The sequence below is a fragment of the Sus scrofa genome, chromosome 1, assembly GCF_054392235.1.
Source record: "Sus scrofa isolate SSC_HxYL_T2T_F1_AM1 chromosome 1, Sscrofa_HxYL_maternal_Yorkshire_Landrace_v2.0, whole genome shotgun sequence".
NCBI classification, from domain to species: Eukaryota; Metazoa; Chordata; class Mammalia; order Artiodactyla; family Suidae; genus Sus; species Sus scrofa.
In genome coordinates, this window is record NC_139383.1 from 50,710,334 (window position 1) to 50,725,557 (window position 15,224).

The 15,224-nt window shown below is 36.7% G+C and overlaps 1 protein-coding gene across 9 annotated transcripts in view; it reads left to right on the forward strand.

Moving 5' to 3' along the window:
* FAM135A (family with sequence similarity 135 member A) overlaps positions 1 to 15,224 on the forward strand; it is a 136,486-nt gene extending 121,262 nt beyond the window's left edge. For all 9 annotated transcript variants that reach the window (XM_013992626.3, XM_084958701.1, XM_005659250.4 and 6 more), the window contains 4 exons: positions 1,764 to 1,915; positions 3,419 to 3,529; positions 10,507 to 10,620; positions 13,503 to 15,224. In XM_013992626.3, coding sequence (XP_013848080.1) covers positions 1,764 to 1,915; positions 3,419 to 3,529; positions 10,507 to 10,620; positions 13,503 to 13,708 — 583 coding nt within the window. In that variant the 3' untranslated portion in view covers positions 13,709 to 15,224. The remainder of the gene's footprint in view (positions 1 to 1,763; positions 1,916 to 3,418; positions 3,530 to 10,506; positions 10,621 to 13,502) is intronic.

The window sequence follows — 15,224 nt, forward strand, 5'->3', positions numbered from 1 at the left end:
TTTTAGGATAGATTGTCACGTATAATCAACGATTATCCTAAAGCTTGATCTGGTTCATTGAGAACCCTTTTTTTTTTTTTTTTTTTTGTCTTTTTGCCTTTTCTAGGGCCGCTTCCGACTAGGGGTTGAATCGGAGCTGTAGCCACCGGCCTACGCCAGAGCCGGAGCAACTTGGGATCCAAGCTGCGTCTACAGCCTACACCACAGCTCACGGCAGTGCTGGATCCTTAACCCACTGAGCAAGGCCAGGGATCAAACCCACAACCTCATGGTTCCTAGTCGGATTTGTTAACCACTGAGCCACGACGACGGGAACTCCATCACTGAAGACTCTTATCAAAACTTACATCCCAGCTTCAGGAACTTCATTCAGCTCGGGAGGAAAGTTTGTCAGCTTCTCACTGGTTGTATCTGTAAACCAGTGTTAAGACAGCTTTCAAGATCATTTCTTTTACTATTAACTATCTTCAGAGATTCATAAACTGTTATTTATAGAGGTAGGCAGAGGTTTCCATTGTAGCTCAACAGTAACAAACCTGACTAGTATCCATACAGATGTGGGTTCAATCCCTGGCCCTGCTCAGTGGGTTGAGGATCTGGCATTGCCATGAGCTGCAGTGTAGGTCTCAATCGTAGCTCAGATCCCATGTTACTATGGCTGTAGTGTGGGCCGGCAGCTGCAGCTCTGATTTACCCTAGCCTAGGAACTTCCGTATGTCATGGGTGCGGCCCTAAGAAGACAAGAAAATTAAATAAATAAATAAATAAATAAGTAAATAAATAAATAAATGAAAATAAAATAGTGGTAAGCAAAAAGGCTCATTTGATGTAAACTGCCTTAATAAAAGTGAAATGGGAGTTCCCGTCGTGGCTCAGTGGTTAACAAATCTGACTAGGAACCATGAGGTTGCGGGTTCGGTCCCTGCCCTTGCTCAGTGGGTTAAGGATCTGGCGTTGCCGTGAGCTGTGGTGTAGTTTGCAGACGCGGCTCAGATCTTGAGTTGCTCTGGCTCTGGCATAGGCCGGTGGCTACGGCTCTGATTGGACCCCTAGCCTGGGAACCTCCATATGCCACAGGAGCGGCCCAAGAAATAGCAAAGAGACAAAAAAAAAAAAGTGAAATGCTTTATAAATATTAGCTATTCTTTTGATATAATCTTTTAAGAATTTGTTATTATAGTTGATTTACAATGTTCTGTCAATTTCTGCTGTGACCCAGTTATACATATATATACATTCCTTTTCTCACATTATCCTCCATCATGTTCCATTACAAATGATTAGATACCGTTCCCTATGCTATACAGCAGCTTTTGGTATAATCTTAAACACACAGTAGGAAAATACGCATATTTTTCCTGTGTCTTGAAAGTACTTAGTCAAAGAACTTTCTCACTTTGGAATGTGGACCAGAGAATAAGAGAAATTGGTATATAAGTTCTCCTAAATCATCCTTATAGTAGTTTCATTATTTTGGTTTAAATCATGACTTGACAGTAAATAATTGGTGTGTGTATCTAAAGAGGCAAATTTATCATCTAGTCAACGTAGTCAATACTTTTTAAAGAATTTTTTTGCTACATTCTCACAGTTTTTCTATCAAAATATAAGATATATTATTTCAAAGTTTTGAGCCAAAGTTTTAAAACATGTTAGAAAATTTTTAATTCTTAGTATTTCACATCTATGTAGATGATAGCAGCTTTAATTTTTGTTTTTAAAACTAATACTATGGGAGAAATGTAATTTTTTTTCTCTTACAGCTTTATTGGACATTCATTGGGCAATTTAATAATCCGTTCAGTGCTTACAAGGCCACGGTTTAGATATTACCTCAACAAACTTCATACCTTTCTGTCACTTTCTGGACCTCACCTTGGTACACTCTACAATAGCAGTGCTCTTGTTAATACAGGTAAGAAATTTTTGGGGGCGTTCCCATTGTGCCTCAGTGTTAACGAAGCCCACTCGTATCCATGAGGATGTGGGTTTGATCCCTGGCCTCGCTCAGTGGGTTAAGGATCCATCATTGCCATGAGCTGTGGTGTAGGTCACAGATGCAGCTCGGATCTATGGCATAGGCTGGTAGCAGTAGCTCTGATTTACCCTCAGTATCAAATCAAGTAGCATGGGAACTTGCATATGCCACATGTGAGGCCCTGAAAAGCAAAAAAAAAAAAAAAGGTCTTGGGCTCAATAAGACCATCACTTAAAATAATCACCTCACGTTTTAAAACAGATCATCTTCATCTGATTCTTCTTTGTCGGTCCAGATTTTGCCCTAGGAAGCCACAGATGAGTCGAGTCCAAAGCCTTGAAATTCTTATTTACATTTCCTCCTCCACTTCTTTCATTGGCAAATAAACCATACTATTTTCCTCTGTATCCCATTTCAAATGGTGGTATTCAAAATCTAGCTGGTTGGAGATTTTTAGTTTCTAAAAGAGGCCATGAGAAAAATGAAATCCATAGCTACTACAAAATAGAACTCAATATAAATAAGATGTACTACTTTGAATTTCTTTCTTCATTAAACTTTTCCCCGGATAGGCTTACAATTAGCAGCTTTAACCAAATAAAGGGCTTTTTCTCTTTTCTTCCCCTGCAATATTAGAATCAACAAAAGTAGAAATAAATAGTCTACAATCTTGAAAACCTGCTCTAGAATGATTGAGCCTTCATTTAAGGGGAAGATGAGTTTAAATGTAGATAACTGATAATAAAAAGACATATAATTAAATAATGAAACTTAAATTATATTCAGCTGTTACTAGACAGTATTATCCAGTTCATTCTAAGAGTTGATCCTTATCCAGTTGGTCTACTGTTACTGAACTACTATTGTCTATGAAGCCTCAGTGCTTGGGCATGTGATCTACTAATGTTTGAAGTTTTACCCTCCTCGGCCTCATTATAATTTGAACAAGTATATCTAAAGGTACAGTTTTCCTAAATTTGTTCTTCTTAGACCATTATCTATTTCATTACTGAATGAGATAGAAAAGGCAAGGCTGGAGTTCCCATTTTGGCTCATTGGTTTAAGGACCCCATGTTATCTCCACGAGGATGCAGGTTCCATCCCTGGCCTTGCTCAGCAGGTTAAGGATCTGGTATTGCTGTGGCATAGGCTGTAGCTCCAATTTGACCCCTAGCCTGGGAACCTTCATATGCCACAAATGTGGCTGTGAAAAGGAAAAAGAAAAGAAAAGGCAAGCTGTCTATTAACCACTGTTAACCCATCATTAACCTATGTGTTTTGTATGTTTATGTTTGTTATCAGAAAATGGAAATATTTTGCAATATATTTTTTATTTGCCAACAAAATGCTAATTCGAGGGATGTTATAACCTTGGCGTATGATTCTGTATATATCTAGTTTATAACTCCCACATATCACATATCTTTTATAATTCTCTAGGTCTGTGGTTTATGCAGAAATGGAAAAAATCAGGTTCTCTTTTGCAGTTGACATGTCGAGACCATTCAGACCCTCGCCAAACTTTCTTATACAAGCTTAGTAATAAAGCAGGTAAGTATATATACATTTATAGCAACAGTTTTTAACACATTCACTTGAAAACCTTTTTTAAAGTAAGGCTTTAGCTAATAAATTATCAGCATTTTTTCTGCTGATTGAAAAACTATCAGTCAGGAGTTCCCATTGTGGCTCAGTGGTTAAGGAGCCCACCTAGTATCCATAAGGACACAGGTTTGATCCCTGGCCTTGCTCAGTGGGTTAAGGATCTGGCATTGCCTTGAGCTGTGGTGTAGGTCGCAGATGTGGCTTAGATCCCAAGTTGTGTGGCTGTGGCATAGGCCGGCCGCTACAGCTCTGATTCTACCCCCAGCCTCTGCTACAGCTCTGATTCTACCCCTAGCCTCTGCTACAGCTCTGATTCTACCCCAACCTGGGAGCCTCCATAGGCCGCCGGTATGGCTCTAAAAAGACAAAAGACAAAAAAAAAAAAAAAAATCAATCAATTGTAATTTCTTAATAATGAACCAGCAGATTCAGTATTACAACTAAGTAATTGATAGCATGGTTTAATTTTTTTACATGATTGTATTTATTTTTTATGAGCTGCACAGCTGCTTTGAAATTATCTTTAAATTTTAGCATTTATAATTCATACTAGTTATAAGATAGTTTTTGAACTATGCCTTGGAATGTCTCCATCCTGCCCCCAACCCCAATCCTTAGCCCCTGTTTTAAATTGATATGCATGTGTGTGTGTGTGTGTGTGTGTGTGTGTGTTTGGGGTTTTTTTGTTTGTTTGTTTTTCCTATTCCAAGGCTATTAAGAAGCATTTCTGGAAAATGTCAGAAACAAAACTATTAATAGCTCTACTTTCTACAAGTTCTCATGACTAGATGAATCTTGTAATTCATCTCTCATTAACCAATTATTAAATGTATTCCCCATCTTGCATGTGTTTTCTGAGCTTTTACTCCCTGAAGTCCCTGTCTGGTCCTTTACCATTCTCATTCTCCTAAGTGACCTCACCTCTGACCTTATCATCTCTCCCTGAGTCATCGTTACACTTGTGTCTTCCCAGCACATTCTAAAGGACACACATTCCATTGTGTCCTTTGAAGTCTCCATTTGAGGAGAATAGATGGCTCTCATTTTTATCTTCTCCGAAGAATGTTATCTCCACTTTTTGCTGAAAGGGGAGCCATAACTGAAACCTGGATATTCCCCAACCTGTCCCCACCTCCCTACTCCCCCTGGCTACAGAGTGGAAGGTGGCAAACTTCTTTAAAGGGCTAGATAGTAAACATTTTGGCTTTGTGGGCCATATGATCTCAGTTGTAAGTACTCAACATATCCTAGCACACACATACAAAAAAAGCTAAAGACAATACATAAACTAATGAGTGTGGCTGTGTTTTGAAAAAACTTTATTTACCAAAACAAAAATAAGCAGCAGTCCAGATCACACGGGCCATACTTAGCACCCCCCGATGTAGAAGCAGCCAGATTTCCTGCTCACAGAGGATGAGTGAGGGAGATGGTCCTCTTACTTTCCATTCCAACCATAGTCCTTACCCTCCACTGTCATGTGCACCTGCTTCCTATGAGGCCTGTACAGGTCCTAGCTCTTCTGTGGTCAAGTCTCCTTTGATGTAAAGGCCTCCTGGTCCCTCCTTACATATTCAGTGAGAACTTTGATAAGAGTTCATTGACAAATGTTTATTACATAGTTATGATTAGGAAAAGAATTTTTTTTTATCTTAGTAGTCAATCCAGGCATTATTTTTGGTAATTTGATGAGCTAACCCTTCAGATGATCCATCAGGCATTACACAGCCTGTCTCAACTCTGGTAGCCTTCCATTCCTCTTTGATTTTGAACCCAGACCCATAGCTATACTCCACCCCTGAAAATTCAATCAGTATTCCATTCCATCACTGTAATATCCTGTCCTTTCTCCTTCACTCCCTTATCTCATCTGCTTTTTACACTCATTTAAGATCACTACTCCATCTTCTTAAGATTACCCTATGCCTCCTGTGTTCATTCCCTTCCTGATATCTCAGACTCTAGGAATTGTCACTTTCATTATTCGTACATTATTGTCCCTTGTTTTATATCATAGCCATCTAACAAATTTCTATCATAGCCATCTTTTTAGAACTAATACTCTTCAGAACTAATCTCTTCATCTTCTAAACTTAATCCTGTTTCTTTACCTGGCTTATTGAGCACTACCACTCAGGACACACAGACCTGCACGTCGGTTCCACTGAGGATCCATGGGTTCCTATTCATTCCCTTTAAAGCTTTTCCAGTTCTTCCTCAGACTTTAAACTACCATTGCTGCCTTCACCAAAAATGACTCTGCTTCCTATTCTATCTGAAAGTCAAGGCCATCAAGCAAGGACTTTTCTACTTCCCTTTTTTTTTTTTTAACCTACAAACACTAGCATACTTAGCCTTATATGCCCACCTGCCTACTGAATATATTTACCTAAATCTTTCCTGGGCACCTTAAATGCAGTGTTTTCAGAGAGCTTTTCTTTCCCTTCAGATTTACTTCTTTGGATCTGCCCAGCCAGAAACTTAGAAGTTGTTCTAGACTCCTCTTTGTCTCTTTCCCCACATTTGCTGAGTTACCCAGCCCTGAAACATCCCGCCTTCTTAGTAGCTAATGGAGGCTTCTCTTTCCTTTCTTCACCACCACCTTGGTTCAGCTTTCAGTACTTTTACGTAGAGTATTGCTGTGGCCTCCAAACTGGTTACCGTGCCTCCTGAGTGCCCTCTTCTCCCCAGTCTCACTTTCTTAATAGATGAAATAGTTTTTTAAAAAATGAAATCAGACCATATTGCTCCCGTTTATAAATCTTACAGAGTACCCTGTAGTTTTCAGGGTGAAGTTCAGATTCCATGGTTTGGTGTATCAAACTCTTTACAGTCTGGTTCCTGGTTCTTTTATGTGCTCTGCACTGCCTCTTTACACACATGCCCTGTGCTACAGTCTCCTGTCTCACATGTTTGCACTTCTTCTCTTCATGATGCTTTTGCACTACCACTCCTCCTCTTGGGTATGCCCATCTTTTTAGAACTAATACTCTTCAGAACTAATCTCTTCATCTTCTAAAGTTAAACTACAGCACCACCTGCTATCCAAAGCTTTCCTTGAATATTTTCTCCTTTTGCTTCCTCTTCTTTTGGCCTTTTAAAATAGTATTCTATTCTTTAAATTACTTGCTTTGAAATACCTCGTTGTCATCTTTGATTGACCCCACTTCTTTGCATACCACATCACAAGATTGTTGAGATTATCTCTGACCTGCTATAACATTATATATGAACTTGTTTTATCACACTCATTATAGCTATCCTCATGTCAGTCATTTTTATGTATCTTAACCTTTTTTCTTTAAGCAGAATCTGTCATGACAACCCTTTCCCACTCCCTTTGCTATATTTACTATAGTTCTCACTAGTAGGTGTTCACTATAAAGCCATGATGGGAACCCCCAAAATATCTGTATTTTAAGATCTTCCTAAAAACATCTACTTAGAATCTCTTTCCCAGCTGTTGAATTCTGACAAGGAAAATATAACAATTAAAGCAGTCTCCTGCTGGGCTGCCATGGTACAAGATACACTTTTCTTGCAGCAGATTACAGAGGTGTTTAATAATAGGTATGACTTGATTTGTAATTAACATTTGTTTTTTGTTTCTGAAAGTGTGGAAAAGAATCAGCATCAGCTAATATTATTTAAGGAAGCAAATTCTTTCAAATGTATTTAAAATAACTGAGTAAAAGTAAGAATATTACATAGAACATGTCCCTTTAGAAAGCACAGCACTGTTGATATTCTGGGCTGCAGAGTCACTGATGGGGGGACCTTCCTGTGCATTGTAAGCCTTCACCTGCTATATGCCAGTAGTGCTTGCGCTGCTAAGCACTTCCTATGCCCTACCCTGCTTTCGAGAGACAGAATTGTCTCCAGACACTGCTAAATGTTCCTTGGGATGCAAAATCATCAGTTCTGAACCACTGAACTGATGGTGGCCTGTTATTTTGGCCTGTTCCAAAAAGTAAACAGAAATAAGTCGATATGAATTGCTTTAAAACTTCCTAAATTTTTCAGAAAAAATGAGCAGCCAGAAGTATCAGGGAGACTAAGATAATGAAGATGAAAGTCACCATTAGTATGTTTGTTCATACGCAAATCATGTAATTATACATCCGGAAAAGTAATGAACATTTACTTGAATCTTTTTCTTGGTAATCCTGAAAAATAACTACAACATTTAGAAACTTTCTAGTTAAATTATCTCATTCTATAGATGGAGAAATCTTGTTACTCTCCCAAGTTAGAGGTAATTTTTCAACCAAGAATTAGTCACCTCAGGCTGAGGGAGGTGATAACTGAGAGGCCAGTGGACCAGGCCACCTTTAAGCAGGTGCAGTCAGTGCAACCTCCTCTATGAGGCTCCCAGGTACAGACCTTAGGTGTCTCTATCAGCTGGATTCCAGCTTAGATGAAGTGTATCCATAATTCCCTTACATCGTGCCTCTGGGCAGCTGCCATGTTTCTCTTTCAGTTTCCACCCTCTAGCCAACACTGCTGCACAGGAATTGAAACCAGAAGATTCAAGAGATTCGTAGTCTATTTAACTTTGTTCTTGGCTAATACAAAAAGCAAACCTTCCATACAGAAGCACAATGTCAGTAATATGTTGTTGAAAAATATTATTAAAATAATTACCGGAATTCCTGTTGTGGTTCAGTGGAAATGAATCCTCTAGTATCCATGAGGATGCAGGTTCAATCCCTGGCCTTGCTCAGTGAGTTAAGGATGTGGTGTAGATCTCAGACATGGCTTGGATCTGGCGTTGCTATGGTTGTGGTGTAATCCGGCAGCTTCAGCGCCAATCCCACCCCTAGCCTGGGAACATCTGTATGCCACATGTGCGATCCTAAAAAGCACAAAACAAAAGAAAAAAGAAACATAAAAAAATAAAATAATTACTGAATTTAAAATGTATTTTTAGGAGTTCCCATCATGGCTCAGTGGTTCTTATAGAAGAACACAGATAGATACTTTTTAGATAGATGGAAAAGCCAACTGTGCTGTTCCATGACTGGTTTCATGCATTTTTTGAGTTGGTCATATCAACGTTACTTTTTGTGAGAGAAAGTAAGACTTCATTCATATTTTGCTTGGTTCTCCCAGAGATTTGTATACCCCAGGGCCATACACTTTAAGAAGAATGGAAACAAATTGGAGAAATCTTTCTCTTGTAGAGTAGGAGAATGAAAAGTCATTTTTAGAAAAGCACCCATATGGAAGTTGGGATCTGGAAATCAGTTTTCTTAAAGGCATAAATGCCTATCTACATCATGGAGAGTCTTAAATTACCCATGGGGGTAAGTGTATACCAGTTAAAAGACTTCTGCTCGAGAACATATAGATGCTTCCCAAGAGTACCGATGAAGACATTGGAATCAAATGATGCCAAAAGGAGAATGAATATGTCTCATGAAATGTGAGAATGAAGGGGGAGGGAAATGAGTTCTTCTTAATATCTTTCTAGAATATAGTTTTAAACATGTTTGTACAACTGAGTTAATTCTTATTGTAGACATTCTATTGTTTCACTTACATCTCCAGAATTGTATACATCCAGGTGCCAGAAAGTATTATTTTCTCACTGGAAAAAGGAGGGAATGATGTTATATTTGGCATTGAGGGTATATCCAGTTTGGCCTGATTGTTATGTCCTTCTAAATATGACTCATTATTAGGATCCTTAAGTTCCAAGAAGAAAAGGAGCTCCTATGATGGCCTCCCATATTCTGGGTCCACTGTAGTCCCCACAGTTAGCCTGTCTCTAAGAATCTGAATTTCAGTGCACAGAAAGTATCAAAATTTTATTCTGGAACATTCCAGAACAAAATTCTGTGTACTGCACATTCATTTCTAATGTGTTGCAATTATTGATTGGTATCTTATTTATTTATTTACTCGTTTATTTATTTTGTCCTTTTTTTTTTTTTTAGGGCCCCACCCATGGCACATGGAGGTTCTCAGGCTAGGGATCTAATCAGAGCTGTAGCCGCTGGCCTACAGCATAGCCACAGCAATACCAGATCTGAGCCATGTCTGCAACCTACACCATAGCTCACCACAACGGCAAATCCTTAAGTCACTGAGCGAGGTCAGGGATCGAACTGCATCCTCATGGATACTAGTCAAATTCATTTTCTGCTGAGCCACAACAGAAACTCCTGTATCTTATTGAAATACATAAAATTTTGATTTTTGTATTTGCTAGTCTGAGCCAAATAGTAAAATTAGAACATTACTGTTATTAAAAAGGTCAAGAATATGGTTTCAGTGCTTAAATGAGTTATTTAGCAAAGTATCCCAGGGGTGCAAGCCCTAAATTCACTTAATTTACTGAGAAATAAAATTAAATAGACCTAACAGAAATCTGTTAGATGGGTCACAAAATTCATTATTATTATTGGAAAAATCAAAGCATTTATCCTCTTGACATCATGCTTAAATGAGGAGAAAATATATGTAATATTAGGCAAGAGTCAAATAAAAACATAAAGTAAAAAGTCAGTTTTAAATTATTTCATATAGAGTGTTTGTTTTTATGGAAGAGTGTACTTTTGTTACTTTGGGAAATAATTCTAAATTTCAATCAATGTCCTTTGAAGAGTAAGAACGTCATGAAATAGCTCCCATAGACTTTGTCCACCATGTCCGGTCTCTCTCTTAACCCCACACCACAATCCTTGCTTTCACACAGTACAAACACACATTTCTTCTATCAGCAAGTAAACTGCATACAATGAAACTGGGGAGGTTGTGGAGCATATATAGAAATCTGGAGAAAAAATTCATCAGGTATTTTAAAAGCCATAAACTTAATGCTACTGAGGATATCAAATTTATGGACTTGATATAATACTAATAAGTTATTTTAAATATGGTTAATTATTGCATTCTAATTCAGTATTTTTTCTTCACAGGGCTTCATTATTTCAGAAATGTTGTACTAGTGGGGTCTCTGCAAGATCGCTATGTTCCTTATCATTCTGCCCGCATTGAAATGTGCAAAACGGCTTTAAAGGACAAACAGTCAGGTAACAAATAAATTAGAAGTGTTTCCAAGAGCTTCATCTACACATGAGTTTCTCCCAGTTTTTTCTTTTTTGGTCTTTTTAGGGCCACTCCCCTGGCATATGGAACTTTCAAGGCTAGGGCTCAAGTCAGAGCTTCAGCTACCAACCCCATATCACAGCCACAGCAACACTAGATCCAAGCCACATCTGTGACCTATACCATAGCTTGCAACAATGCCGGATCTTTAACCCACTGAGTGGAAGCAGGAATCAAACCCACATCCTCATGGATACTACTCAGGTTCTTAACCTGCTGAGCCACAATGGGAACTCTTCTCCCAGATTTTTCTCAAAGTCATGTTCCGCCTTTCTCCTGTCCTTCTCCTTCCTTTTGGTTTGTTTTCCACAGGATAGTAATAGCTATCTTTCCACCATTTTTCTTCCTTTTTTTTTCTCCTGCCAAAACAATAGTAGTTCTTTTAAAATCATTTTTTCATCTAATTACAAATGCTTTTCCATTTTACTGCCTCAAAATAATCCATACTTTAATTTCTTCTGGATTATTGGGGTTGGTGATTGCAGTAATTGTCATGCTGCATGTTGCACTGTACCTTACTTTTAGTCAAAGATGCAGCAAGCAGACCCAAATAAATAAAATCAGAAATGGAAGAGGAATAGTTGTAACACCTGACACCACAAAAATACAAGAATCATAAGAGACCACTGTGAATAATTATACACCAATAAAATGGACAACCTAGAAGAAATTAATGCATTTCCAGAAATGTAAAATCTCCAAAGACCGAAGCAGAAAGAAATTAGGAAAGGAGTTTTCCTGTGGCACAGTGGGTTAAGCATCTGGTGTTGTCATTTCAGTGGCTTGGGTCACTGCTGTGGCACGGGTTCAGTCCTTGGCCAGGAGATTCCATGTGCTGCAGACATGGCCCCACCCCCGCAAAAAATTAGAAAGGAATAGCAGATATGAACATATGATTAACAAAATGAAATTTAATCAGTAAAATAAAAAATCTCCCGACAAACAAAAGCCCAGCACCACACAGCTTCATTGGTGAATTCTGCCAAAAATTTAAGGATGTGTTAACAACTATCCTCAAACTATTCCAAAAAATTGAAGATGAAAAGACCTACAAACTCATTCTACAATGCCAGCATCACTTTGATACCATAAGCATACAAGGGCACTATGAAAAAAAGAAAACTATAAATCATTATCACTAATGAAAATAAAAGCAAAAATCCTCAACAAAATATTAACCAAATTCAGTAATACATTAAAGGGATCATACATCAAAAGTGAGATGCAAAAAAGATGGTTAAGTATCTGCAAATCCATTGATATGACACACCACATTAACAAAACAAAGGATAAAAATCACATAATCATCTCAATAGATGCATAAAAAGCATTTGACAAAATTCAACACCCATTCATGATAAAAACTGTCAATACAGTGAATATAGAGGGAACATATATAAATATAATAGAGGTCATTTATGAAAAACCCACAGCTAACTTTGTACTTACGGTAAAAAGCTGAGAGCATTTCCTCTAAGATTAGGAATAAACCAAGGAGGTCCACTCTCACTTTTATTCAAACAGTATTGAAAGTCCTACCCACAGCAATCAGACAGAAAAGAAATAAATCAGAAATAAAAAGAAATATAAATTGGAAGGGAAGAAGTAAAACTGTCACTATTGCAGATGACATGATACTGTATATATAAAAATCTAAGTCTCCACAAAAAAAATATTAGAATAAATGAATTCAGTAAAGTTGCAAGATAGAAGATTAATGTTGCTTTTTTATACACTAAATATAGTATGAGAAAGCAAAAGCAAGGAGTTCCAGCTGTGGCATAACGGGATTGACAGCATCTTGAGAGTGTTAGGACAGTTTCAATTCCCCTTCCCCGCACAGTGGTTAAGGATCCAGTGTTGCCGCAGCTGCGGCTTAGGTTGCAACTCCAGCTTGGATCTCATCCCTGGCCCAGTATCTCCATATGCCATAAGGCAGCCAAAAAAGAAAAAGAAAAAAGAAAAGAAGATAATCCAGATAAAATCACATCAAAAACAGTAAAATACCTAGGATTAAATTTAACTAAGGAGGGGAGTTCCTGTCATGGTGCAGCAGAAATGAATCTTACTCAGTGGGTTAAAGATCCGGCATTGCCATGAGCTATGGTATATAGGTCACAGACGTGGCTCCAATCCTGTGTTGCTGTGGCTGTGGTATAGACCTGAAGCTACAACTCAGATTTGACCCCTCGCCTGGGAACCTCCATATGCTGTGGGTACGGGCCTAAAAAGCAAAAAAAAAAAAAAAGGCAGAACCAAGCATTAAATAAACATGCAGAACATGCAGACCAAGAAAAAAATAAAAAATTATTTTTGATCTTTGAGCCAAACTCACATTGTTCCTCCGATTATGGGAAGTTTCTCTTCTTTCTCAAAATAATTTGGAAATATATGAAATAATGTTGACTGCCATGGAAACTTTTTTAAAGTACTTGCTCTAGACTGGAGTTTTAAATTTTGACTAATCAGAATTTCTCCGCATGGGTATTTTATTTCATTGTAAGTCATGAGTGACTTAATATTGAAGAATACTGTTTGTTCTGTTGTATTCATTCTTTTAATTTAAAACATCAAGTTGACAATAATATATAATAAATTTGTTATTTTACTTGGCTCAATAATATGGTTGTATTTTCTCTAAAACAGTCTCAAAAATTATATTCCAGACGAAAACCTTTTAAAAGACATTTTTCTGCTTTAAATGGAAATAATATAACTAATTTTATAAATTACATAAAAGTTGTCATAGAATTTTTTTCCAGTCATTCATGTGAACTGATTTTCGTATTTTCTGTTTGTTCCATAGGACAGATTTATTCAGAAATGATTCACAACTTGCTTCGCCCAGTTCTGCAAAGCAAGGACTGTAATTTGGTTCGCTACAATGTCATCAATGCATTGCCCAATACAGCCGATTCACTCATTGGGAGAGCTGCACATATAGCTGTTCTTGATTCGGAAATATTTTTAGAGAAATTCTTCCTGGTTGCCGCCCTCAAATATTTCCAGTAGGATAAAAACATTATTAGAGACTTGACAATTACCTCATTCAACAATGATTCAAATAATGTATTATATTAAACTGTAGATGCTGATAAGTTCTAAGAAATATTTATACCTTTTTATATTGGAAGATCATTTATATCATCCATGTTTAGAGCTTTTTAAAACATCAACTTTACTTTCTAGGTAATGTGGCTGTGCAATATTTTTTTAATTTTATCTTTTTACTTTTCTATTACTTTTTCATATATTTTGCTACATAAGTATTTCAGTGAAACCTTAAGCCCATATGTATGTCTGATTGTTTATTATTGGCTTTCCACAGTCCTTATATCAGACACATCATACTAGAGGCCATTATTGCTGGAGTAGCTTGGGATTTTAAATTTTCTAGTATTGGGGTATTATTTAGTTAATTATAAATTTTACTTTTAACATTTTACTATGTTTTAACTGGAAATAAAACTATGGCTGCTAAAATATATTTTTTGAAATCAACTCTTTTGCCCTCTCAAACGAGGTGGTTCATATATGACAATGTTATAAAAGTTTTCTATTAAAAAATCATTATTACTGTTGCTAGTAAACATATGTCATGCCTATTAAAATATATTTTCTACTGGTAACTTCAACATTATTTCTCATATTGAATTTTATTACTGGAACTTTTTATGTTCATGTTAGCAGCATCTAGAGATTTTTGAATGTTTGAATGCCCTCTGCCTTGATTTGGTTGCAGTTTTGCTAAATTTGGTAATGTTGCTTGAACTTTCTGACTACATTAACTTTTTTCATGGACTTCCTTGTATATATATAATAACTAAATGTTGAAATTTATGAAATACTTTTATGAATTCAGATAATTTTTAAATATGGTTAAAATTTGTTGAATTGAAGAGTAATGTAAATAAAATAGTTCATGTTTAAAATGGAACAAAATAGCTTTACATGTTTCGTGATACAGATGCAAATGTTTTGATATATATAGCTATTAAGTCTTTTGACTTTATTCAAGGTGCTGAACAGCATTAAATTCACTATTTTCCTTTCCTGTTTTACTTGTGAATATAATAATGCACTAAGGATAGATAGAAAGTCTATTTCCATTTGCCAGTTGTAATGGACAGAAGGTTTTTGTAAGTATGTGTTGTAAAATTGATGCATGTTTATTTTTAGCATTGTGTTATTGCTTCTGCTGTTAATAAATGAGCAAATGACTATCTGGAGGAACAGCTAAAACACTTCCTTATTTTCAGAATACTAGAGGTATATATTTATAATTGAATAGACTCTGTTAATTAACTTTATAGACTAGCGTGATTGTCTAACTTATAGCCTTTGTAAAGTATTTTTGTAATTTACATCATTTGCATATATTAAGTGTAGTTAAAAGAGATCTCATTATTGTGTTCCATAATACTTTACTTTTTTAAAAGTTCATGAAAATTTAATGAATTGACTAAGCAATAATATACCAAGTGCATTGTAACTGGAAAATGTAAATATATGCATTATTCACCAAGTA